We start from the raw sequence: 27,315 nt of genomic DNA, 5'->3' as shown, positions 1-27,315 counted from the left end.
GCTATCCAAGACTGTCTGAATGAAACATCATTTTTGTCTATCAGCAAGAGAAAGTTGGAAAGTGGCTGCTTTAATTTAGTTAAGAGTCACTTGAGAGACAGTTTAACAGGATGCCATTAAAAATGCCATAAACAAACAAAAGGCAAGGACAGATAATCCATAAGTAATTAATTAAGGGAGAGCCCTGAAGCTTCCTTACATATCAGTCACTCAGAATAATTGCAGGAAAGGAGGAGAGGAGGAGAGAAGTATTTATATATTGTCTCAGGTTACCGAGTCTGTAAATGGGAAATGGGAGCGAGCGCGAGAAAGAGAGACAGAGGGAGATGTAAAGGACAGAAAGTGTCTTGTGTCATTGATAGTAATTCCTTATTCAGCAGTTCCTTATATCATTTACATTAGGCAGCCTATATGGAGGGTCAGCAGGGAAATGGCTGTTGTATATTTTATGAAGCTAGCAAGAAGGAAACTCAAAGGAGAAGAGGAGATTCCAGTGAGAGAAATCTCACAAATGTACTCATATGTATGAAATCTAAGAGTCACAACCAGCATCCACAGACATGTGATTTTGCTTGTTGTTTAATGGGAGGCGATAATGAACATGGTGCTATGACCAGCATACAGCATTGTGGCTTCTGTACCGTTTAAAGTGCTTTCACTTATACACTGTTTAGTCAATTGAGTGAATCCTGGTGAGAACACAGCGATCACACTCGGGCGCACACTAGACTTCAGCCCCGAGAGTGATCTTGGTCTGCATGTAAGCGAACTCTCCCATGGTTCAATAGCAGAGAGAAAGCAATTCAATTATAAATCAACCAAACTGCAGGAAGTGGAGCAAATATTCGGTGTATCTTGAGTTGCAGGCTACTTTTTTTTCTAGCTGCTATACGAGACTTACAAAGTGCAAAGTGAGCCAAAATCTTCTAAAGAAAATTTCTGGACCAAAGAACAACAAAAACATAATAATAATGCAGACTATGGTCCATATAGTACATAAAGATTTAAACGAGATATTTACATTATCATTTAATGCTATCTTAAGCACTCCATGTTCTCTGCACTGTGATAATTTACAAGCTGTCTACACACTTATCAAAGGATTGTTTACCTTTTACCAATTTTTTAGGAGTTGATTTTCAGCCACAGGCTCTCCTACACGCCCATCGACCCATTTTGTTTTTGGATTGTTAAATTACTCAAAACCAAATAGCAAAGGAATCAATTTCACACAGATTTGAAGTCCGCAAGTGGGCTAATAGGTGTGAAAATACCCTAAAGCTGAGACTACAACTCCGTGATCCTTAAAAGGATATTTTCAATCCAATATGATGAACTGAAAAGATTATTGGTGAGACTGTTTAAAAGTTTGTACACCTTTTAGATTAAAAGAAAAACAGCACACAGTAATTACTGAGGTCCAGACACTTAATGAGATTTAAACTGGTATGATTTTGTTAGTTTGGTCAATGAAGGAGTCTGTTAGGGTCTGTATGGGGTCTGAGAGGTTAATCCTAATCTAGAAGTGATTGTGCATTGTGTATTGTGTCACTAATTAGAGTAGCCATTATAGCAGCCATGAAGACATTATAAAGAACTCAAACCTGAATCTCCACTCCGTAACCCATGTAGACAGACACAGTGTAGGTGCAGTCAAAGGTGGAATAGTCACAGCTGCCCTGTGGTGGTGTCTCTATATAGCCCCCTGGTGCCGTGAAATTGATGCTGCACGGAGCTATAGAGGCAAGACAGAAAAAAATAGAAGATCACATCAGAAACTGACACTCTTTCTCTTCCATCCACCTCCCTACAATCTCACTATCATCTTCCTATCTTGATTATATTTCCTGGGCTTCTCATTTCCTGCAGATCCAACAAAGGCTGTTTTTCTCTTTTGCTCCGTGTGTGTGTGTGTGTGTGTGTGTGTGTGGTGGCTCAGGTGCAGTAGCTGGGTAGAGCATTTTCTAGTCACCTTTAGGTCTTTCCACTTCGGTGCCCCTTTTATCTCCTTTTGAGTCAAGAGCTGCAGCTTGTAAGCGAGATTCCTGCTGGAGCCATGGGTGTATGACCGAGGCTCATGGTGCCCTGACACCATCTGACTCAATATACCTGGGCAAAAGCTTGAGCACTACTTGGCATCAAATCAATGCACACAAAGCCCAATGTTTCTATAGTCCTCTCTCAAGTTCACATGTTTAGCTTCCATATAAAGGAGAAATTTCATGTGCAGGCTTAGAGGAGAGTTGGCACAAATATGGACATAAATCTGCACAGTTGTGTTCACTAATTGTTAGCATTTACACTTTACAGTTCTTTCTTTTTGCAAAATTATATAAAAAAAATGGGTGTGACCTACAGTACAATTTTAATCTCTATTATAAACTCGGAGTTGACTTACTTACACAGAGTCTATTATATACTACATACTTCTATACTTACTGCATATACAAATGACAAAAATCAGAGTCTGAATAATAAATTCAGAGATGTCTAAAACTGTAAACAGTCAGAAAACCTGGCAGCATCCAGACCGGAAAGACACACACACATTTATTTTCAACTGATGCAGAGGATATAAAGATGATATAATACATTATATATAAGAATTATGGTAAACCTGCACTAACCATAAACTACACCATAGTAATCAGAGTTACTGTAATATAATAAAACATTTAAATTGGAAATATTAAAACAAAATACAGGAAGGGATTCATGTACAGTGCATCATCAAAATCATTAAATGGTTGATCACACTTCTCTGCATGTGCATAATGAACATCCAGTGATGTATTTTGTAATGACTTAATATTTTACAATTATAATTTAACTCATACCAGAAACTTTCCCAGAGAGCTCATAGAAGCTTCTATCTGATATTCGGAGGTTAAACAGTTTTACCTGATGACTGGCTGCTTTGATAGACAGTTAAACACACAGTATCATGTGCCACATACTAAAAGAGGTAGGTAGTATTCTGCATTCAGCCGTTGGCATGGTGACAGAGAGAAAAGAAAATATGTCTCTCTTATCTTTGCTTTATTTGCACTGATGTTATACAACTTTTACGTCAAGGACATGTGCTAGAGTGGCATGTTAATAACATTTTGCTGTGGCATCGTAGTGCAGTGGTGTTACCTGGAGTCTGTATTGTGGTAATAATAGTGGTGGTGAAAATAGTAGTTGTGGTCGTTTCATCATCCTGATCCCCAGATACAGACAATGTCACTGCGCTTGCTTCACTGTTAGGATGCTTGTGTCTCTCTCTAGTCTTTGATATTTCCTCTTCTTCTCTCATCACCAGAGTCGTAACACCCTCAGACTGTTGAGTGGTTGCTGCATGGGGATGTCCTGCCTGTTCTCCAGGAGCTGTGTTGCAGGGAGGTGGAGCAGAAGTTGGCACGATACTGGTGGTCAGTGATTCTGTGGATAGTTCCGCGAAGCTCTGGCTCTGGGTTTCTCCAGCAGCTTCACTCCGCTTCAGGCTCTCAGCAGTGAGCTTGGCATTGTGTGCAGAGAAAGTCCCCGTAGCCACATCGGAGAACGGCGCTGCATCCTCATGTGGAACCGGTTGAGCCAAGAGAGCCTTGAAGAGATGATGGTCCATCTCTCTGCTGTCTTTGAACATTTCCTGGCTCTGATAGCGTGGATCAGATTGAGAAATAGTTTTGAATTGAAAGTGGTGGTTAAGGTCGGTGAAAGGCGGAGCTGTAGTGACCAATGGACGTTCTCTGCCTGTATCTGGTGTACCGTGGAACGCACCATTTTTGTCATCTGAGTCTAGAGACTGTCCTCTTTGAGTGACTGCCATCTTCCCATCCATGAATAAACCTGAATGAGAGAAAATCAGGTGAAAGTATAGTTAATAAATTTGGTCAAAGTTTGCATCAACTCACAAACCACACACTGTAAGTTCTGTAACATAAGTCCTTAGACTTTTTGCAGTTACACACACCTTTAAAGTCAAATAAATTGACATGGACACTATCCATAGAGATACTATTAATTGGAGCCATAGAGTTTTTATTCCTATAGTTGGCACTAACAGAACACATTAAGTGCAAATTTTATAGCCCTATATATTGTTTTTATTTGGATTAAACCTATTCAGTCAAACAGGCAAATGATTATATGCTCCTTACTACTATATGTCCATAAAAATATAATATTTTTGATAATGGTGGGATGTGATTTTCCCAACTGTAATTAAATAATAAAAAAGCACAGTCCCACTTGCTCTCTTTCACAGACCCCATGATGTGACCCATTTTCCTTAGCACACACCTAGGTGTGAGCATCTCGCTTTTTAAACTGAGAGCTAAATACAGGAGTCTGCTGATCATGATTGGTTGGAAGTCAGTGGTTGTTTCTGGAGCACCGCAGAGGCTGTATTTTATTGACAGCTACAAGAAAAAGAGGAGGACATCAAAAAACACTGCAAAATGTGTTCTGACTTTAAAATGACAAATTATTTTTAAGCCACAGTTATGCCTTTTTACCCACTTTGTTCAAACAACTAGCTTCCTGTGGGGAATACTGCATACTGTATGCGTGCTGCTTTCTCTCAGCGAGCAAAAACGTGCCACAAAAGGAAATGTAACTCACAGTGTCCTTGAAGCCTGTAATGGAAGCAAGTATACAAAAGCTGGGTTGCAGATGAAGACTTAAGCAAAGGAAATCTCTTTGTAATTTCTCATGTACACACACTGTCCTCTCCCATAGTCAGTTAATATTAGTAGATATTCATCACATGGTGAGTTGATCCGCAAAAGTGGTGGGCAAAATGAATCACCCGCACCGTCACCTAGTGAGACGTAATAATGCGCCCTTCAGGAGGCTGCATTGTGCTAGGCAAAGTGCTGATTCCTCATGATGCGTCATTTCCACCCTAACAGCGCTTTCTCTCTCATCATCTCACTAAAACCTGTCTGCAGAGAAAAAGCTGCAGAGTTCACTGTTTCAGCAACAAGTTCTAGACAGCGACTCTTTCAGCAAGCACTGCAAATTGCCAAGTCCTGTGTAGAGAAATCTGAGACATATGGCCAGAAAAAAAAACATCTCTCAAAGCAAAAGGAACTGACAGACTACATTTCCTGTCTTCATGCTATGAAGATTTGAGAAGAGTATCATTTCCACAAGACGTAATGTGTGTTTTATGAGAGACTGACTCCAATGCGCGGATAAAATCAAATCAGTATCCGGCGTGTCAGTCATATCCAAGCAAAATGACACATGACGGCTGTCGCAAACAGGAAGCGGCCCTTAATCCCTGCTACCTATCTGAAAACTAAATGTAAAATTTTATCAAAAAATATGCACACACACACACACACAAGGGTACACACAACAGTTATAGGGCTTTTCACACCTGAAATAGTTAACCCTGGGACATTTGGGGGCGGTGGCGGCTCAGGGGCAATGGTGGCTCAAATGGTTAAGGCTCTAGGTTGTGAATTGGAAGATAGGGGTTCATGCCCCAGCACTGCTAAGCTGCCACTGTTGGGTCCCTAAGCAAGGCCCTTAACCCTCACTGTTTCAGGGGCACTGTATCATACAGTAGCTGACCCCAACTTCCTCAGCTCAGACATACATAGAAAATAAGTCTGCTGTAATGTATGTGTGACAATAATAAAATGCCCTTTTTTTATTTTATCCTCAAACACTGAAACTACTGTTTACACAGCATGCTGGGTTTCTGTGACCATTTAAGTGTGCATTATGGTGCTAATCCCCACTCTGCTTCAGAGCAGAGTTTCATAATCCCAGCAAAAATGGTGCTAAACCACTGCTTCTAAGTGTGAAGCGTTCCTCTATTAGGGTTTAAAAGCCGGATTTGGGACGACGATAAGCAGAATGTGAAAAGCCTTTACAGTAACTACTGTATATTATCAATAATACAACTGATTAAACATTTTAAACTTTTACTCTTCCATGGGGAAAACATTTTACATTTACTTTTTAATACCTGAGTAACGTTTTTAATTTTCATTTTATTCTTGGCTGAATGCATCAACTTTTTTTTAAGTAAGATTGTTTAACAGATTATTTATACTTCCGCTTACTTCTCAAGTCTTTTTTCCATCCCTGGTCATTTTCTCAAACGGAAATGAAACCATTTCAGCAGTCACTCTGCTCTCTGTGGTGCGAAACACTCAATAGTCGTTTATGTGCTTATCTGGAGAGCCCGGTGCTTAATTGCTCTGTTAATGACTAAGGAAAGCTAGCTTTCTGACACAGTAAGAGAAGTAGCACATGCAAAGAATTAGTTCCTAGACTGCGAGGATAATTAGCTGAATATAGAGACCAAAATAATGAATATAAGCAGATAGAAGTGTGCAGCACAGCTGACTCCCACCCTGCAAATGAAATGAGAATGATATCATCTATTATATCACAGTGTGGTAGAAAAATAGTGTGGATTCATTAAAAAACGTTGTGCTGCATCCTCAAATCACAGCTTTACATTAATGTGGAACGTCTAATACCTCATCTTTCTACACTAACAGCTCATTCCCAGGGATTTATATAGTGAACTCTCTACAAAAGCTAATAAATAAGGTGTTAAGAAAATGTTTTGCTATAGTGTTATAATGAAAAACGTTAATATGGTGGAGCTTTCTGTAATGACGTGTTTATTCAGTCTTTCTGAAAATGAGACGACGGTGTCCGTAATTTGTCATGGTCACTAAGTTTTCTGTACATTTCCATTTCTCTGTTAGATGACAAGCCGGAAGAAGAGAAGCTTGGGAGGGAAAGTTGTATATAGCTGTTACAAAGTAAGTAATAACAGGAAGTCTCAGGGATCGTCCACACTTGGTTGCCGAGTCGAAAAGCATTTTTGGGATATATTTAATCTGTTTCAATGCAGGTTAAAGGATTGACATGTTGCATGAATTAAATTCAACTCCTTTGTGCTTGTACTGAACCATATCACTGAAATATTTTGCCCATAATCTACTAGGGATAAAACAGTGCTAGATGAGGAGACAGTGAATAGCATCAGAACAAGATCTTAAAACTGTATATAGTTCATTTACAAAGAGTTCAAAAATACAGGATTACCATGCCCATTAAAGAATTTTGGAAGATGATTTAATTTATGAAAACGGATTGTGTTAATGATTATTAACTTACCGTGACTTTCAAGGTATTTGTGATAGTTTTGATTGGTCAGTGGGCTGGTTTTGTTATGCAGATCTGGCAACCCTGGTTCCACAACATTAAAGGAATTTGCAAAAGGTTAAAATTCATCAAGTGTCATTCACCAGTAAATTAAAAAATCTGTGGCAAATTAAAGAGTTACTTTGGGCTGCACCACAAACCACTCGGTCACTGATATATTTCTTTAAAGAGGATACTGCATAATACTTTAGTTCTTAGTTATTCTCTGTTATAAGAGTAATATGTATTTATTTTTTAAATTTATTTTATGCATGTTATTTTATCTATTATTATTATTATTAATAATAATAATAATAATAATAATAATAATAATAATAATATTTTACTTCATTGAGAAGATTAAAGGTGCTGATTTTTCTCTAAATCAAGGTTATCTTGCTCTTATTTGAATGGTATATGCTGTGAATCGTAAATCAACACCTGTGCCCTCTTTAACGCTCTTTACAGGCTTCAGCCATAAAGAGTTCAAAACCTGCAGGCAAAATAAAACATCAGCTCCAGCATGAAAATGTAAGGGACAGATCGAGGAGCTTTGGGGTCTGATTTGCACCATTAGATCAGCTTCAGTATAAACAGACTGGCTCCATGGTGCGTTCAAAGATCTCTTAGTTCTTTACTCTCCGCTGACCGCATTTGACTTTTAAATGGCTGGGAACTACATTTGAATCTTTTTCCATGGACCAGGGAACAGACTTTGTTTTTTTCTCACTATTGCCTATTTTAATGTATTCTTCAGTTCACTTTTAAGTGATGCTCTTTAGAAACAGGTTTTGAATGGATGCCAAAATGCAGCTAAGGAACAAAACATCTGTCACAACACTAACAGCGTTGTGTAAAAAGAGTTTTGTGACCAGTAAGGTTGCTTTTTCTTCTTTTTGTTTTCCTTTTCTTTTTCTTTTTTTTTTGCTAACTCTTCAGGACAGAGGATTTTGTGTTTTCTGATTTCTCTGTAACATGACATACCATCTCTTGTCCTATTAACTTATAAAAGGAGACATTAAAAAAAAAGCTGGCGAGGGAACTTTCATGTCTGCCTGCATCCTGCATTCTCATCCCATCATTCATTATTTTCCTACAACAGCACATACTGTCACGGTTTAATCCTCACGTGGGATACACTTTCATCCAAAGCAACTTTCAAGTGAGGCAGAATACAACTCCGGTGTTTGGATTAAAGGAGCTAACAGTCATAAGAACTGCTGCACATCCTGGCCAGTAAAAAAAAAAGAATTTGAATAAAAGCAGGAAGAAGAGAGAAAGAGAATAAACAGCAAGGGTCGGGGTAAGTGCTAGAACTTATACAGTGCAGAAGCTAACATCTTCATAAAAGAAACTTCAATATAGTCGGATCAGATTTATCTAGTATTTCTTCTTATAAGATGACAACTAACCAAATATATAATGATCAAACCTATTTCTAGACAGGTTTCCTTTACTTGTTTCAAGCTTTACTATTTCTTATTCTATTGGCAGATAATGGTTCTAGAAATAAATACTTTATACGAACAGCATTATCTGCCAATAGAACACAAATATTGTGAGCCTGGAATTAGTAGAAATATCTAGAAATTGTTATATTTTGTTATATTTGGTTTGTTGTAATCATCAAGAGATATAGGAAGAGAAAAACACAGATGTGATTACATCTAAAAGATTTATATTAAAGATACTTTAGATATTTTCTCAAGTACAGTGGTGATTTACATACCAGTCACAAATGCAAACAAAAATATTTTATAATAAATGATCACAAAAATCAAGAAAAGGGTTAGGCTTAAATGTTGAAGTGGAATTACATCACTGCAGCTTACAAAGAGTGCAATTTAGCATGAAGCATAGGGGATGTAGTAGCTTGATGGTTAAGGCTTGACTCAAATTGAAAGCGATAATCAAATTGACAACTGATGGGAAGGCTGTGAGTTTGAATCTCAGGTCCACCAAGCTGCCACTACTAGGCCCCTGAGCAAGGCCCTTAACCCACAATTGCTCATTTGTATAAAATAAGAAAAATTTCGCTCTGGATAAGGGTGTCTGCTAAATGGCAGAAATGAAATATATAGCTAGAAACTGCGGTGCATGCATGTAACACACTAATCAGTTTGAATTTTCCAAGCCAAGACAGATACTGCTGTGACTCCAAGGATGATATGCAGATTATAGTGCGAAATTCAGATGTCTCTGACATGAAGAAGTGAGCTACACATCATGGAGGTCTCTGCATTTGAAGCTTTCTACTCATAATGCCTTATGCACTGCTCGCATTGATTAGTGTATTTCTGTAATGACAACTCGCTTCTTTTCTCTACTTCAAAATGACGCTTGATCACTTCTGTGTGGGGAAGAAGAGAGAGAGAGAGAGAGTGAGAGAGAGAGAGAGAACAATAGAGAGAGAGAGAGAGAGAGAGAGAGAGAGAGAGTTAGCTAAGCCACAACACACACACACTGAGGATTATAAGAAGTGAATGACTGGAGGCAAAGTGCTGCTCTTCTCATTGTGTACAGCATAAATAATACACCAGGGAGACTAACATGTCGACGTTTTCAAAGGTGCTCAGTGAGCTCTTCTTCCCAACCAGGTCCAGAAACATACCTCAAGAAAATAACACACTGTTGACTCAAGCCAATCAAAAAAAAAAGACAGGGGGAAAAAACAAAAACAAAAAACCAAAAGGTGTTAAGAGCTCATTCTTTTGTATTAAAAAGGACGAATGAAACCTGATCTTCTCTTCGTCTGCATGAACTGTTTTTATATAACTACATTTACATTTCTGGCTTTTGCCCTTATCCAGAGTGACTTACATTTCTAACTGAGCAATTGAGGGTTAAGGGCCTTGCTCAGGGGCCCAGCAGTGGCAGATTGGTGGACCTGGGATTAGTATTCACAACCATTCCAATTAATAGCCCAACACCTTAACCACTAAGCTCACTAACTTAACTTACTTAATATTTTTTAAACTTAATATTTTTCTAAAAAAAAAGCAACCGAACCCTCATTTGAGCTTCTCTGAGGTATTTCAAGTGAAGGATGACCTAAAGGGTAGATGGTAATCTAAAGAGCATCTGATAACAACCCCTCACTTCTGCATTAGTCTGATTACAGGGCCTCTGTCCTTTATTCTGTTATATCTAAGTCACCTTCCCACCTTTCAGACGTTCAATCTGTTCACTCCGTTTACTCCGTCACTCTCTCTCTGTGTTAGACGGCAGTAAGCGCGAATAGAAAGGCCAAGGTAAAGAGCAAAGCATCTGAAAAAGATCTATGATGTTTATCAAGGTTTTTTTTTTCAAAAGCAAACTGAAATTCTAGTTAAAAACTGCATTTATTCTGCACAAATCATTTCCATTCTGAATAAAGCACAAGCAATAACATTTTCAAAAGTTATTTTGAAGAAGATGTATTTGGTTGAACTTGAAAGTGTGAAAGTGAAGCTTTCAGGGCAGGAGAGTGAAGATCGTGTTCAATTTTCCATACTGTCCAGCTCTATTGCCTCAGGAGCCATAAACACTGCACTGGACTACAGTAAGGGATACGTGGTGCTAAAAATGTGGTGAAAACTTTTCTCTTTGGACCATGCAACAGCCTTCAAAAGTTATTTTAAGACACCCATTATCCTAGAACCAATATCACACCATGCTGAGAAGCCCAGCTGAAGAGACACGGGTCTTGAATCAAAGACAGTAACCGAAACTGCATTGAAACATCAGCAGCAGTTAAAGGTTTTGACAAAAAAAAAGAAGCTCATAACCCGAATCAATAGCCTTCACACACATCTAGTTATAGAACATGGCAGAAGAGTGACAGGGCTACTTGCTACCGAAAATGTATTCTTTTCACTCCATGAAGTTGATTTATGTGCTGTGGCAGTTAAATGCTTCTGAACTTTTTTCTTCTTTTTTCATATATCGGGGTTGATATATTTTGAATATATCTTGGCACGCTCTGTCCTGGGCTGACTGTGTGATAAGATTTGTTTATAATGTGATCTCTCCTGATCTTTTGTTTTGACCTAGAAATTCTTTCTGTTCTCTACACTCCATAACGTTTTCTTCTTCTGGAATTTTGATCATCCTTTTTTGTAATAAACTCACCAAAACCGCCACGTCTGTTTCTGCTGACGTCTTTTGTTTATCAATAGACAACACTGAATATTACTCCTTACTTACATCAGTGAATTTCAAAGAGTTTGCTATTCAATCACTGTCTCTGCGTGGTTCTTCCCTGATATCAGCTCGGAGGTAGCAGCAGGAGCAGCGAGACTTCTTCTCCGAGTGAACCCCGAAAATTCTAACAAGAAGTGGATGCAAGTGCTGGTAGAGCAGGCTTTAACGAAGAAAGTGGCAAAACACAAGGCAAAGTCAAAACCAGAAAACAGGCAAAGATCAGAAGATCAGCGAACAGATCATACGAGATGAGGACGAGACACTGAAACCATGAGATAGAGCATAGTACAGTCAGTCACAACATTACACACAAGGGTTTAAATACATGGACAAATCAAAGGGGAAAAGAAAGCAGGTGAGAATAATAAGGACACAATCGAAGAATAACCAATAACAATGTCATGGACTGCTGCACAGGTCTCTGCCAGAACACCAGAGGGCAGTGTGGCAGGGTTTCATTTACATTATGTTTCCCATGTGCTTCTGTTTATGTTTTTTGTGTTTGCACATGTGCTTGCCCTGCCCGATCCTTCCTCCTTTTCCCCGCCTCTGCACACCTCTTCCTTATGTCTCACTAATTACCTTCCCTATATATACCTGCAGTCTCATGCTTGTGTTTTGCTGAGTCCTTGTCTTTTGTTACCTGGTTTTGTCTCCTGGTTTCTGCTGTTTGTTTTGTGTTTGTTATTTTGGAGTTAGTTGCCTAGTTTTCCCTAGTGTTTCCATGTGTCTATAGTTTTGTTAGTTTATTTAAGAAATTTCCTGTTCCTCATTTTATCCCTGCATTTGGGTCTGGATTCTGTTCCTAAGGAGGCACCCACTCTCCTGATAAACAAGAGGGGAATTGGGAGATAAGACTTGAATTAAAACAAAGACACATGTATTAAAAAAATAAACATAAAGCAGAACACAACTGTAAGCGAATTAATGAAAATTAGGGCACGCAATCATAGCTGGCTTGGATGAGTGATGAGAGGGAATGTATGAAGCTGCTAATAACACCAGACAATGAGCAAAATCCAAACAGTCCTGCATTCACATAATGTTTGGCATGGAGCGCTTGTTTCAGACACATTTTTGGACTTGATCCCGTCACATTTACTGTGCATTCGCCTATGTTTTTCAAATTGTCTTCAGATAGAATCCTGCCAAGGTTCTGCCTTTAAACTGAGAGGCAGAAGGACACACAGAGGGACACAGAGTGGACGGTGCAGCCAAGCATACTAGTATACAACCTTGTGAAAAGTTTCCTTACAGCAAGAAAGCAAGGGTAATGGTGCGTGTGTGTGTGTGTGTGTGTGTGTGTGTGTGCAGGCCATGGATAAAATGAATGAACAGAAGCTGAAGGGCAAGCAGGTGTACATGGGTCGAGCACAGACTAAAGGAGAGAGACCAGACTCTATCACAAGTTTGAGCATGTAAACACACACACACAGGGGTCCAAAAAAGACAAAGGACAACTCATGTTAGCTAGAAAACATAACATTTTTCGTCAAATAGGTAATTTAACATATTTATTCTCTCTCTCTCTCTCTCTCTCTCTCTCTGTCTGCCTGTCTCTCTCTCTCTCTCTCTCTCTCTCTCTCTGGAAAACAGAGTTCAGCATTCCCAATGTGATGATGGGAGCCCATAACAGAGATTAGGTGTGAGAGAGAGAGCAGGATACATTTCATCTCAAATTGATTTCCACTGATTCATGTCCTTTTCACTCAGAGCTCTCCCACTCCCACTCCACATGCACAAGGCCTTATAATGAATCTGTATGGAGGGCAGAGTGCTGCTCACGTGCTTCTGGCAGGCCGCAGAAACCAGGAGCGGGATTAATCATTCTCACAGCAACAGCTTCTCACCCATGCATGCTGTGTTAAATTAAACATTAATAAGAGTCCAATAAGAAAGCAACTGCAGCGGCTGAGAAAGATTATCAGATGCGTTATCAGATCTTTACAATGTCCTGGATATAATGACCGTTCATATGGCCATGATTAAAACAAGGAGTCCACTATTCATATTCCCTTTAATGGATGACAGCTTGCAGAATTTACAGCTAATACTAATGGATAGGCATACAGTACATAGTACATACGTCTGTGTATCGTGGCATACTATCAAAAGATTTAAACATTTTCTACCACTATGGCATCCCACAGATAACACACCTGTTGTGAAACCTCAGCAGTTGTATGCTCAAGAATCATAAATAAAATGTTTTGCAATTTTCTACAAAGTCTGTCTACATGTTAGAGGTGTGGACAAATCACCAGAAACCCAAAACAAGTAGATATTGTGTGGGATATTATCCCCCACCGACAAGTGGTTCAAAAAATGTACTCCTTAATTAGTTTTAAGTTTTCAGGGTGTGAGAAGCACAGTGGCTTGGTGGTTAGCACATTTATCTCACATCTCCATGTTTGGGAGCTCAGTTCCCACCACTGCCACTTGCATGTTTTCCCCATGACTCAATGGCTTCCTATAGGTTCTCCAGTTTCCTCCTCCAGTTCTAAACACGTGTTGTCTTTTGTGTTTGTTATTGTGCCCAATCTGGCATCCTGTCCAGGGTTTACCCTGCCATGTAACCCCAAATCACCTAGAATAGGCTCCAGGTTCTCTGACACCCAGTAAGTTAAGCTGTTTAGAGAATGCAATGTAATTTTTTCATGAAATATGTATAGTAGGTTTTAACCTTAATGTGCTTCACAGTGGTGTGATGTACCTTAGTGCTTTAACTATAACGTATGGTATATTTTGGGAATCCCTACAAGTGCTTCACAACACATCATCTGAGGCGCAATCTGTCTGTCAGTAAAAAGATTTTTTTAGGCAAAATAATGTGTGCACAGATGACAGACAATCTGTTGAAAATCAGGAACATGCAGATATGCTACATGGCTAAATGTATGTAGACATCTGACCAACACACCCATCTGTGAGCCTTCCCTAAACTGTTGCTGCAAAGTTGTAAGCACAAGCAATTCTATAGGATGTTTTTATGCTGTAACATTTACAATTTCCTTTCACTGAAACCAAATGTGGTCCTGCATGATGATGATGGTGCACAAAGCAAGCGCCATGAAGACATGAAGTGTAAGAACTCGAGTGTCCTGCACAGAGCACTGACTCTAACTCAACCCCACTCAACACCTTTGGGAGGAACTGAAACACTGAATTACCCCAGGCCTCTTTGCCTCACATCGGTTCCTGATCTCACTAATTCTCCTGCGGCTGAACGAACACATATCTCTACAGACATGCTCCACAAATCTAGTGGCAAGCCTTCCCAGAAGAGTGGAGGTTATAGTGTATGTGAAAATACTTGTGCAAAGTCATGACTCTTAAGGAAAAATAAGGCTGTTAGTGAAATCTCATAGCCAAAGTACTGGATTACTTCTGGATCTGTCGAAGGTGTAAACACATTAGAAGCGGATAATATACTTATCAACTAACTAGCTGACTAACTAGCCAAAGTTAGATTTTGATTCCCTGAACTAGTCCTTTAGGGCTACCAAAACATGGGACTGGGCGAGCAATCATGCCTGGTGTGTGAGTTTATGAATTTATGATATTCCCTCCCCTGTATATACCATAACATTTATTGCAGTGTAGTTACAAAGTAATATAAAAAAAGTTGCAAGATAAATGCAAAACACCCATCAATGCCAGAATGAATCATCTCTCAGTGTGGCACAGAGCCAGCGTCTCCTGCAGCACGGCTCCCACATATCCAACACTTTTCATTCTCCTCAATGGAGACACATTTAATTCAAAGGCCTTTTGAAGCTTCTAGCTTGGACAGAAAGCCTTGTCTTTCATCCTTATTCTGTCAAAACAAGAGCAGTCAAAAAAAAAAACCACATTTGATATTCTTCACAATTTATCAAACATAACATTTATCTTCAAAACCATATGAGCAGAACAACATGTTCAAATGGAATGTGGAGAGAAAAAGAAAATGGCAGCTATATTAAAAGGCTTCAGACAGTTACATTGGGATGGGGGCAAAATGCTAAGACAGAGAAGTTAATAACCCAGAATTTTGTCCGTGTTTTTCGCATGGTAGAGTGAAACTTGGATTGCCAGACTTGTGTAGTGGGGGAAATTGGTGTTAGAGGACAGAGTGTATATACCTATGAACCTAAGCTCTCAGCAATTGTAAGACATTTCAGAATGTGCTGTTGTGAAACACAGTAAAGCCTTGTGTTTCTCTGAGAGGACTAAAAGCAACTGTGATTGAGCTACCACTTGAAATTGTGACTACTCCTGAATATCCAGCCAATCGAATCCCAGCCAAAGGAGACAGTAATCTTCTTTCTGAAAATATGGCTGCATAAATTTCAGTAAGCACTTCAGGCCACAAACCCCGTGCAGCACTAGACTAAGGGGTATGTTAAGTTCTAAATAAAGCTGCAATAATCCAAACGTTTACTGTCTAATTATTACAAATAATGCAGAAATATGACTGCATGATTAGTACTTCTAGTAATTGTTATAATATGCCTGAAAAATGAAAATTAAAAAAAAATGAAAATAAAATATATCTCAGAACAGCTTTCAACAATATGAAAAAGGAAACCTGATGAAATAACTGTACCTCAAATCTAGCAAGAAAGGTAACTATGTAACTATGGGAGCAAAGCTAAGAAAAGTGTAGAGTATTGGTATGTTTTTGGACACAATTTAGTTCCTCCAGATTTTCGCAATTTTGTGATCGTAGAAATTAACGCAAAATCAAGAAAACTCGGAGGAGGAGCTTGCAGTTTTTAAAATATGCACAGATTTCCTGCAGATTTGGGCCAAGACGTGTCATGTGACATCATCACAACAGCCTTGAGTCAAAGCCGTCTCCGATTCATGCGTGTCAAACATGAGTACAGCTATGAAGCTGCAAACTGCATCGCAAAAGTTTTAAAAACCAAGAATTCTCGGCCACAACAATCACAAAAAAAACGTTGCAAAATCCTGGAGAGACTGACAACTCTGGCACAAAATCCCAGTCAACCCCATGAATATGCCATCTGCGCCTGCATTATACTGTCTCCAGTGTGATTTATGGGATTTTTGAAATGTCACCCCAGCAGCAGCATTGAGGCTGAGGGACATGTTTCTACTCTGTAAAAGTGCAGGTCCCAGAAGGGCTTTGCAGCCGAGTTCTTGCTACTTTCTGCCTTCTCACACACCTCTGTGTAAAGGTCAATCTCACATCTCCATAATGACCAGCGGCAAGGAACAGCCCGATCAATGCAAGGACACCTGCTATCACTGGCAGCTTATTGATCAGCACCCAGCAATGCACTGAGGCACCTCTCACCTGCTCAGCCAGAGAGAGAGAGAGAGAGAGAGAAATATACTGGAACACACTATTGATCTCAGCCCAACAATGTGCAAAAGCACTCAGCAGCCCCCAGACATCTAGCCTACTCTGTGTTTAGCGGGAATATTATACACTTAGTCCCCCAGACCAGTCAGTGATGGTCATAACTACAGTAATGACCAGACATGAATGAGAAAAAAACGGATGCAAGAGAAATCCAAAATAATAAGGCACAATGTGTCTGTAAGTAAAAGTAAAAGAGGATAAGAAACCTAAATAAAAAATGAAGGTATCACCTGGACATGTTTCACAGGTGAAGTGGAATAAGCCATGGGAAGAGGGAGCATGTCTCACATAAAAACCTGATTTTCTTCAGTGAATCAAATAACCACAGAGGTGTGACAAAGCAGGATTTACTGCTGATGATCAAACCTTTTTGTCCATTCCATGGAACAACCTGCAACTGTATTCAAGCCATTGCAAATTACGCCAGATTAAGACATCCATAAAAAAGTTCAAAACAGTTGGAAGCAGGAGCTAGGGTGGAAATAAGGGGTGGCTTGGGGTTATTTCCAGTGCAGAACAGATAGTCTGTTCAAACTGAATTTTGGGAAACAAGCACTATTTAGTCATGATGTAATAATATTGGTTTATTCCCGGCAATTCATTCTGTTGATTAATGAGCTATTTTTCAGTTTCACACAGATATGAAACAGGGCTTGATATGAGAGGAATGTGAGGCTAGGACATATGAATTATATTCTAATTTAATCAATATTTAAGAATTCAAAGAATTTATCAAACCATGACAAAGCTTTTAGGCTCACCAGTGCCTGACCTCACAAATGCACTTCTAGAGGAATGGTCAAAATTTCCTATAAACACACTCCTAAACTTTGTGGAAAACCTTCCCAGAAGAGTTGAAGCTGTTATAGCTGCAAAGGGTGGGCTAACTCCATATTACATTCATGTGCATGTAAAGGCAGATGTCCCAGTTTTGACCTGGCTCACAGTCTCCGCTCTAATTCATCCCAAAGATGTTCTATCGGGTTGAGGTCAGGACTTTGTACAGGCCAGTAGAGTTCCTCCAAACCAAACTCACTCATCCATGTATTTATGAACCTTGCTTTGTGCACCGGTGTGCAGTCATGTTGGAACAGGAAGGGGTCATCCCCAAGCAGTTCCCACAAAGTTGGGAGCATGAAATTGTCCAAAATGTCTTGGTTCCTTTCACTGGAACTAAGGGGCCAAGCCCAACCCCTAAAAAGACACACCTGTATTCAATAATTTGGAGGTGTGTCCCAAAATAATTGGCAATATAGTGTATATGTATATCAGCCTCAACATTATGACATTATGAGCAGAAGTGAACTGATTATCTCCTCATCATGGCATCTGTTAGTGGGTGGGATATATTAAGCAGCCAGTATACATTTTGTCCTCAAAGTTGTGTGAAGTCCTATAAGTCCTTTAAGTCCTGTAAGTTGCAAGGTGGACTTAAAGGACCTGCTTCTAAAATCTTGGAGCCAGATACCACAGCACACCTTCAGGGATCCAGTAGAGTCAATGCTTTTCTGTCAGGGCTGTTTTGGGAGCAACTAACACAGTATTAGGCAGGTGGTCATAATGTTATCCCTGATCAGTGTGTGAGTGTGTGTGTCTATATATACACACACATGATTATTTTATATATATATATATATATATATATATATATATATATATATATATATATATATATATATATATATATATATATATATATATATATATATATATAAAATAATATATATATATATTGTAAGTTGATGTCGGTGGAGTATTCTGTATGCCATTATACAGGCAATACAGATACAGCCACCTGTTAATAAACTGCAGGGCTCTGCACAGAAGAAATTCACTCTGAAAGGGAAGTTTATCCTGTTTACCACAAGCCAGTTAAAAGCTGATGAGCTTTAAAACACGAAGACATTTTCTTTTCTTCACAAAGCACAGGCGGGAAAATCCAATCACACACATGCTTTGTTTTTCTCTCCACAAGGCAGTTTCGTGCCAATTTCTTAAACAACCTTTCCTAAAATACTGTTTTCTTTTGCTATGCTTTTCTTTTGGTGAATGCAGAAAACAATCACCCTTAAGCAACAGATTAGTGAGGCTGGCTCTTTGTGAGGCTGTACAGAGCTGCAGCAATTAAGGCTCTTCTCCCACTTAATGAGCTTTAATCCAGACATGCTTTCATTTTATTTCATCTCTGTACGCCTGAGCCAGCAACATGCAGAAAAAGCTCTCAGTGCTCTTTCGCCGCTCTCGCTCTCTAGCCTCTAATCTGGACCGACTGTCTCCCCACAGCAATTATGTTATATCGGCTATAATACAAATGACCATACACACTATACAACACAGCCTTTCAGCAACAAAATGTTTCTGTCTGTAGCTACTGCTTGCTATTTCCTCAAGAAGGCCTTGCAGAGTTTGTACATCCTGTGACAGTTTAAGAAATGTATGCTGCCACAGAACAACACTTTGTGCAAAGTGTAGAGAAAATGGCCGACCCTTTAGTCTCGAGCTGTTATCTCCTCCAGAATTTCCCTTCACAGTACTAGTCCTTCACAGCTTCTTAAACGATTTCCCACATTCCTCCAATTTTTTTACTGCAATAACTATCCCAGATATTTTATATGTATAAAATGTTGCCTATACACTTGCTTCCATGCCCATTGTAATTATCCAATTATTATTATGCAACAGGTAGCACCTCACAGCTCCAGGGTCTCAGGTTCTAGGCTGAGCTTGGGTTACTGTCTGTGCTGATTTTCTTTGTGTGTTCTGCCTGCATCTACATGAGTTTCCTCCAGATTTCTCCAACATCTAAAAAACATGCCGGTGGGTGGATTGTTAAATCGCCCCTAGCTGTGAATAAGTGTGTTACAGTGTGTCCACTGTGACCCTGAGGTTCTCGTGGTTAAAACACTTACTGAATATTAATCAATGAATGTACTGTATTGTTTCAATGTACTTACAGCATATAGTTTGCATTGTGTTGGATTACACTTGTATTGTTATATTGTATTGTGCTGAAATACAGTGTTGGTTGTAATCTATGTGACATAATAGCAGAAGAATTTCCTTGTACATTGCATGCTTGGCAAATAAAAAAATTTGTGCAGCAGTATTAATGTTTGGTGAGGAAGTCTGGGGTTTTGTGTCAACAGTTTGGAAAAGAACCTATGGGTGTTTTGGCTATATATTACACACATACTCAACACACATATGCATAAGTGTATATACCAAATATAGCCTCTACATTATTACTATTAAATTCTGATAAATATAAAACTAGGTGTCAGAATTTATTACAACATTCCACCTATTAAACACTAGAGGCTTTTAACATTCTCTGAAATGAAGGTCTATCATTTTACCAATAATGATACATACAGCATAAATAATATTGCATAAATAATATTTATTATGTTATATGGACTGAGTAATTTATAGAACTGAGAGAACAATGAAACCATTATTGGAAACTACATCTGTTAGCAAATGAAATGTTAGCCAAAGCCATAGGACGTGAGCCAAAGAATTATGTTCATTTTAATATACTCTATATGCTGTTTTATACAGAAAAGAAAATCTCTCGCTCTACCTGCAGGTGTAAGTAATTATGATTAGGCATCAACAGTATAAACATCTAGAAATTTCTACACAGCAGGTTTGCAGCGAACACCGTCGGCATATCAATGGAATGCAGAAGCACTTTGCTATGGAAAGCAGCCTAATCAGCCTCTTCAGGCAACACACAAGAGGAGCTGTTGAATGACATTAGGGTTCAATTTCCAACAATCATTATCTTATTACTCTGAGGAGGCAAACAGCAAAACAAGATCTAATTTCCTTTCCATGCAGGGAACGAAACAATGCAAGCTGATACAATGAGTCTCCCTCTGTAGTGTAAGTTTCTAATGTGTATTGATTAAACTGGTTCTGCAGCGAACGATAACTCGGCCTGAGCTTTTTCCCTGATGTAATAACAGTCACTGACAAGGACACGCTAATGCAAGAAAAGTCATGTATAGTTGGATAGCAATCTGGGATGTCACTGTAGCTGAATTCTGGACACCAGTCAAAAATGACGATAAACTGGGTTTTGACAAAATAAAAAAATGTTCTGCCAATTATACTCTGACATCAATTTTAGTGGACTATATTTTGCCAAAATAATATGGAAATGTTTTTATTTAGACTGATCGATTTAATATATAACCAGATCCCTGGCATCATCATCATCATCATCAAAACAGAAGAGCATTTGCAAACTCAGCACAGATGACAGTGGACTGAGTTTAAAATGTTTAAATGAATGTTTAAATAATCAAAACATTCACAAAAAGAAATCTTGCCAACAGAAAAGAACTGTCTGAATTAATCAGCAATGATTTCTCCATTGATGTTAGCATGAACATGAGTCGAGAGGCCACAAGGTTCAGGTTTAAACATTGAGGATTTTTTAGGTCAGGTGATGAGAGAGACTCTATTGTGAATGATACTAATAATCAGTGACTCAAATCCCATTGCAAATGTATAATTCTTTTAATTTGGCCAGTAAGGTTGCATTTCTATATATATGGTATGTTACAATTGTAAGGAAGACAGGTCAGTTTTTAGTGGAATTGCTTAAATCTTTAAGGCTTAAGGCGTTAAAATGTTGAAACCTGTAGTTTTACAGAAATATATAGTAGAAAATGTTAAAAGAAAGGGTTTTCGCAAAAAAAAAAATAGATAGATAAATAAATAAATTAATAAAATAAAATAAAATAAAATAAAATAAAATAAAATAAAATAAAATAAAATAAAATAAAATAAAATAAAATAAATAAGACTTTTATTACTTGACCAATCAAATAATAAAGTGAGAAAAATTAGCATACCAGTTGGACTGTATTTGAGCCAATACAAGCTTTAAATCCTATGCATTAAATCTGATATATTTACAATGTATAGATGACATCTCATTGCTATACAGTAACAGGTTTGTTATGGTTACAGTGTACACTCACGTAAGGCTTTTATTATTTTTTCATATAAGCATACAGGCAGAGAGTTTCACCTTTATCCATTACCACCTTTCTGCCTTCTCCTCCGAGGTAGCAGGCTGTGTGTTGGTTTGTGTGTGGAACTGCTTACCATGTTACTATATGGCACCTGCTATCATGTTGTCTGTCTCAGAGTGCACATTTTGCTCTCTAAGAGCTCCAGAAGGACAGTTTTCTCCTTCTGTTCAGGTTGACTAGATCCTGCTCTTAAAGACAATTGCACATAACTGCGTCCCTGTCGGCACCAGTGCGTTTAATATGACCTTTTGTTAATGCGATAAAACTGGCTCCTGGTGCACATTAGCATAATGCTAGTCCCCAATGATCTCAAAATAATCCTGGCATGCCAAATGACTATTTCTTGGAATTGCTCATGAAACAGGGATATTATATTTAATAGATATTCATTGTCAGTCATTTTCATATGGTGTGGCAAAGGCAGTTCATGGCATCTTCCAAACAATCCTGAAGCATCAGCAACCCAACAAACCCAAGCTGTAGCTATAGTTCATTTGATCCTGGCAGTTTGCACTGATTATTTGTAAAGACTTCCTCTCTAATTCAGTTCATCCAAAAAAATAGTTTTTAATCAATCTGAATGGATGTGTTGTTTCATCCTCCTCAGCCAATTTCCATCACCAGACCAGAAACAAAGAGATTGAGAAAAGTCTGAAATAGAAACATAGCAGGCGTTTCCTTTCTCGTGCCACACTTTCACATATGCTTCATTTAATCGCTGCGTAAAAGTTAATGAGTTTATTCAGAGCGGGTTGGCAAAACAGCATTTATGCTTTTAATCAGGATTAACAGTGGCATGGGTTCCTGCACTGATGCTTTATTAATCGCCCTCTTCTATGCTTCATTACCCCCAACTCTGGCTGTACTCTTTTTCCCCACCCCAAAGCGCAGATACATATAGGACAGCTGAAAGGAAGACATGGTGCTGCACTTAGATGCCTATTAAATGTGGAAAAATCTCTCTGGGATGCAAGACTGAGATGATTTGGGTGAACATGTGTCTTATTTCAGGGCTTTGAAACAATCTGTGAAATGCTACTCAGGGTACAAACAATAATAATTGCAGTACAAGAAACCATATCTAAAAAACAAACGAAAACAAAAAAACAAGAAAAAAAAATAACCTTTTCTGGCCTGGCAAACAGGAAATACAGAAAACATTAAGACATGAGTCACACACTGTAAACCTATTTTCTCTAACAATCAAATGCCTTTCTTTGTAATTCAACAGTTTTGCTATTTAGACACTTTAATAACAAGGGTTTGTTTCATTGTTCACAAAATCAAACATTTTAGAACTGGTCATTATGGATAGTTAGATTATTGGATAGTTTCCACATTCACAGCTCCATTTCTTCAGGGACTCTATGGCAGAGCTGCCTCTGTGCTGCTATGAAATTTTGTGGGATAATGAAAGCTTTATATTCGGGTGTTTTCATGAGGGCTGTACACATTTAAACGTATGTCTTTGAATTATTTAGAGTACTGTCAAAAAGTTCAAATTGACCTCAAATTGTATTATACTAACACACCGATCAGGCATAACATTATGAGCACTGACAGTGACAATGATTATCTCCTCATCATGGCACCTGTTAGTGGGTGGGATATATTATGCAGCAAATGAACATTTATCCTCAAAGTTGATGTGTTAGAAGCAGGAAAAATGGGCGAGGATTTGTGTGAGTTTGACAAGGGCCAAATTGTGATGGCTAGACCACTGGATCAGAGCATCTCAAAACTGCAGCTCTTATGGGGTGTTCCCGGTCTGCAGTGGTCAGTATCTATCAAAAGTGGTCCAAGGAAGGAACAGTGGTGAACCGGCGACAGGGTCATGGTTGGCCAAGGCTCGTTGATGCATGTGTGGGGCGAAGGCTGGCCCGTGTGATCCGATCCAACAGACGAGCTACTGTTGCTGAAGAAGTTAATGCTGGTTCTGATAGAAAGGTGTCAGAATACACAGTGCATGATGGGTCAGGGCTGTTTAGGCAGCAAAAGGGGGACCAACACAATATTAGGCAGGTGGTTGCCTGGTTGGTGTAAAAGTGGCACAATAGTTTTAGGAAAAATTCAGCAAGCTTTAAAAATGCAGTATTTACTACAACAGATCACATTCTGACTGGTAATAAATTGTTAAAGTTGCACTGTGCACTGCTTTTTAAACCATGATGGTCATTTCATGAAATTCCCATTCAGTCACTTAGCCCCAGGTAAATATTCTTGAATTGAGTGCTCTTACATCAACAGTGTTCTAATCATTTATTAGGAACTGACTGACAAGTGCCTTTTATCTATGTCAATGAGGATCAGTGGCAAGATGAAATACAGAGCAGAGTTTTTCGGAAAAGCATTTGCCCGGGTCATCAACATATTCACTTTTATTTTTTTTTTTGAAATCCTGATTTGTGAAAAGCACATGACATAAACATGTCAGGTATACATTACTTAACCACCACTGGGTACCAATGCTGGTCATGAAACACTCCTGCCTTTTTTTTATTTTATTGTTTATTCTGCTCTAACATTCAAAGACTCATGAAGGGCCTCTAAATTAGGATCTATAAACCAGGGAAAAACAACCAAATACACAGGGCAGGGATAATTCAACATCAGGGGTTCGTTCATTTATCTTTCAGTAAATGTTTTATCCTGGTCAAGGTTGTGGAGGATCTGGAGCTGATCCCAGAAACACTTGGCACAAGGAAGGAATGGAGTGGACACTGTGTATGGACACACACACACACACACCTAGGAAGGATTTCATTAGTAGCGAGTAGCACTGGAACATCTGGAGGATACCCACACAGACAGGGAGAACATACACAGCTACACAAACTGTAACTACAGGTCATGATCAAACCCCAGACCCCGAAGAAGTCCGACACTAACGCTACCTTCTGCACCTCTAGCACCTTTTATTACAGTAATTAAAGTAATTATGTATCATGCATTATTTATGACAGATAACTTAATATTCCAAAATGCTTAAAACCATGCACTTAGCAAATAATCGCACAGGCTTGCCTTGTTCACTTCCTTCGTATTTCTAATGTTTGTATTCTGTAAACATACCAAGTCTTGAATTATGGGTTCACACACTTGACATGCTTTCAGGCATTTCTGCAAAAATAAATTACTGGAGCTTTGCCTTGAGAGTTTCATGATGGCAGTTTATCACACAAGTGAAGTAGGTCAATATTTATGCTGCAGATTGGCCATCATTTAGGTTTACAGAAGTACTCCACATCTCCATAAAATATTCACACTTACATACTGATTAATCACAAAAGAAAAAAACGACAAAAAGACAAGCCTTTTATTGACCCCAAAACCTGAAGTAGTCAATTTTCATGTTGCAAAATCAAGGCAGTATAACTGATGACATGAATAAATTGTAGACAACTAAATATGAAAATGAATTTGATGCAACCATCAGTAAATGATGCATTCTGGATAATTAAAATGAGTATAGCTCTATAGTGTAGAGTTCTGTGCACCATGGCCTCTGGAATCATGTAGCTTTGAAGCAGAAAGGAAGCTGATAACTGTGTCATATAAATCTTTTACGGCTATGTAATCTGCATGGTAGCAGAAATAACACTCTATACAAGTGGGTGGAAAACTAGGCATTAATGGGCTGCTTCAAGTAATGCTGGAATTGCCTTCACGCTGGATGCCAGAGAGATGTCAAGTTGTCACACTGAGGCAGACATGAGCGGTGCAGTCTCTGGATAAACAAATCAGTCTAGGGAAGATAAAAACCGTAAACAAACGTACACCCGGGCTCCTTTGCAGATTTTTTTTTGTGACGTCTTTTCAAATACTTGACAGCGGCAGCCAACAAAACTGTACAGATCTATACAGATTCTATAGGGAATAGAAACAAACATTCCCATATGCATACTAATAAAAAAAAGCTGCTGAACACAGACCTGAATCACGCTCTACGCTTTATTATGTGCGTAATGTAAAGATGAGCTCTTTTTTTTAGGACTTCGGAGATACTGATGGTGTTTTCCATTGATGTTTAAAAACTAAACATTGATATACCTTATAAAATTTCTAAACTGATTCAGAGGTGGGAGTAGAGGTGCAATATTTGACTTTTAATGCCTTTTAATTATATTTATATCAACTCATTTACATTTCTGGCATTTGGCAGACACCATTACATTTACACCAGACACCGACATCCATTTTATCTCATTTTTTATAAATCTGAGCTAATCTTGGGGGTTAAGGGCCTTGCTCAAGGACCCAGCAGTGGCAGCTTGGTGGACCTGGGGTTCAAACTCAGAGCCTTCTAATCAGTACAAGGGACACAGGGACAAGTTAGAGCACCCAGCCCACCTAACAGCATGTATTTGGAGGTAGGTAAAAGATGGAGGACACAGGGAGAATATGCAAACTCCATAGAGAGAGTAGCCGAAGCTCAGAAATGAACTGGAGATAAACTGCACCACCATGCTGCCAATAACTGTAACTTTATTCACCATAAAAGTTACCCAGAACCTTAGAAATAAATCCAAGGTCTTGCCACAAATGGCTTAGCAGTCACTTAGATCCAGGATGAAAACCAAACCAGCCCTCACATTTTAATATAAGAAAACTTTTTAACCACAATGTCACAAATTTCTTTTTCTGTCTATCATCTGCTCAAGCCTAATGTACAAAATAACATTACACTGTGCTCTCCTCTAAAATCTAAATAAATGTAAAACTAGATTGCAGTGTGGCAATGAGAAATGTGATTATATCATTGCATTCACCATCACTACAGTAAAATTCAAAGACTATTTCTTTTATTCCTTGATGTTCACCTTCACAATATTCTACATGCATCATAACAAGCAGTGGTGCAGCTGAAAGCTCATGCTGCCTCAGTCACACACACCAGAGCCGAACAGATGTCTCACCGTTCGAGCTAGAACTGTCTCTGTTGGTCTGTGCCAAACAAATCAGATGCTGATGTGACTCACTGGATGCATTCTGGTCATGATTGGACTGTATGCGTGATTAACCGCGTTAAAGAATCAAACTCAATACAGAACTCAAATCTCAGCAAAAGGATGAAAGCTTATATTGGTCAGACAGCTCAACATAAAAAGTCGCCTCTCAATATAAAACACTTGACTCAAAGAACCGAGATATTTGCAAAGGTCACATCACTACTTTATTTTGGGTTAAAGTCTGTTTTCAGGGATCCAACAACTGCTATCTTTCCTCCTCCTACACACAGAACAATGTTTCTTTCAGGGCAGGTTAGTACATTGATTTATATTTTCATGATATCAAAAGATGTCTGCTTAAATTGTTATCTCTGACTCACTGGATACAGATCTGTTCTGTCTATTCTTCAAAAAATTCACTCTTTATTTCAGACATTTAACTGATCAAATGCAAATGATGCAACCATGGAAGCAGCAGAACATAACCAGTATTGCCTCTGTGAGTGAGGCACTAACTGAGCAGGATTTTGCTCCTCTCCGCTATGCACCATTGGATACACTACGATAATCAGAACCAATCACACAACACTCTCCACCATGG

At 38.7% G+C, this 27,315-nt stretch overlaps 1 protein-coding gene across 7 annotated transcripts in view; it reads right to left on the bottom strand.

Annotated features, from left to right (window-relative positions):
- Positions 1-27,315, bottom strand: part of sez6b (seizure related 6 homolog b) — a 166,916-nt gene that overhangs the window by 81,117 nt on the left and 58,484 nt on the right. For all 7 annotated transcript variants that reach the window (XM_058414427.1, XM_058414424.1, XM_058414425.1 and 4 more), the window contains exons 2-3: positions 3,139-3,831; positions 1,605-1,735 (exon numbers count right to left, since the gene is read on the bottom strand). In XM_058414427.1, the coding sequence (XP_058270410.1) occupies positions 1,605-1,735; positions 3,139-3,831 (824 nt within the window). The remainder of the gene's footprint in view (positions 1-1,604; positions 1,736-3,138; positions 3,832-27,315) is intronic.

The sequence above is a fragment of the Hemibagrus wyckioides genome, linkage group LG17 (assembly GCF_019097595.1).
Source record: "Hemibagrus wyckioides isolate EC202008001 linkage group LG17, SWU_Hwy_1.0, whole genome shotgun sequence".
NCBI classification, from domain to species: Eukaryota; Metazoa; Chordata; class Actinopteri; order Siluriformes; family Bagridae; genus Hemibagrus; species Hemibagrus wyckioides.
This window is presented reverse-complemented; position numbering and strand designations above follow the sequence as displayed.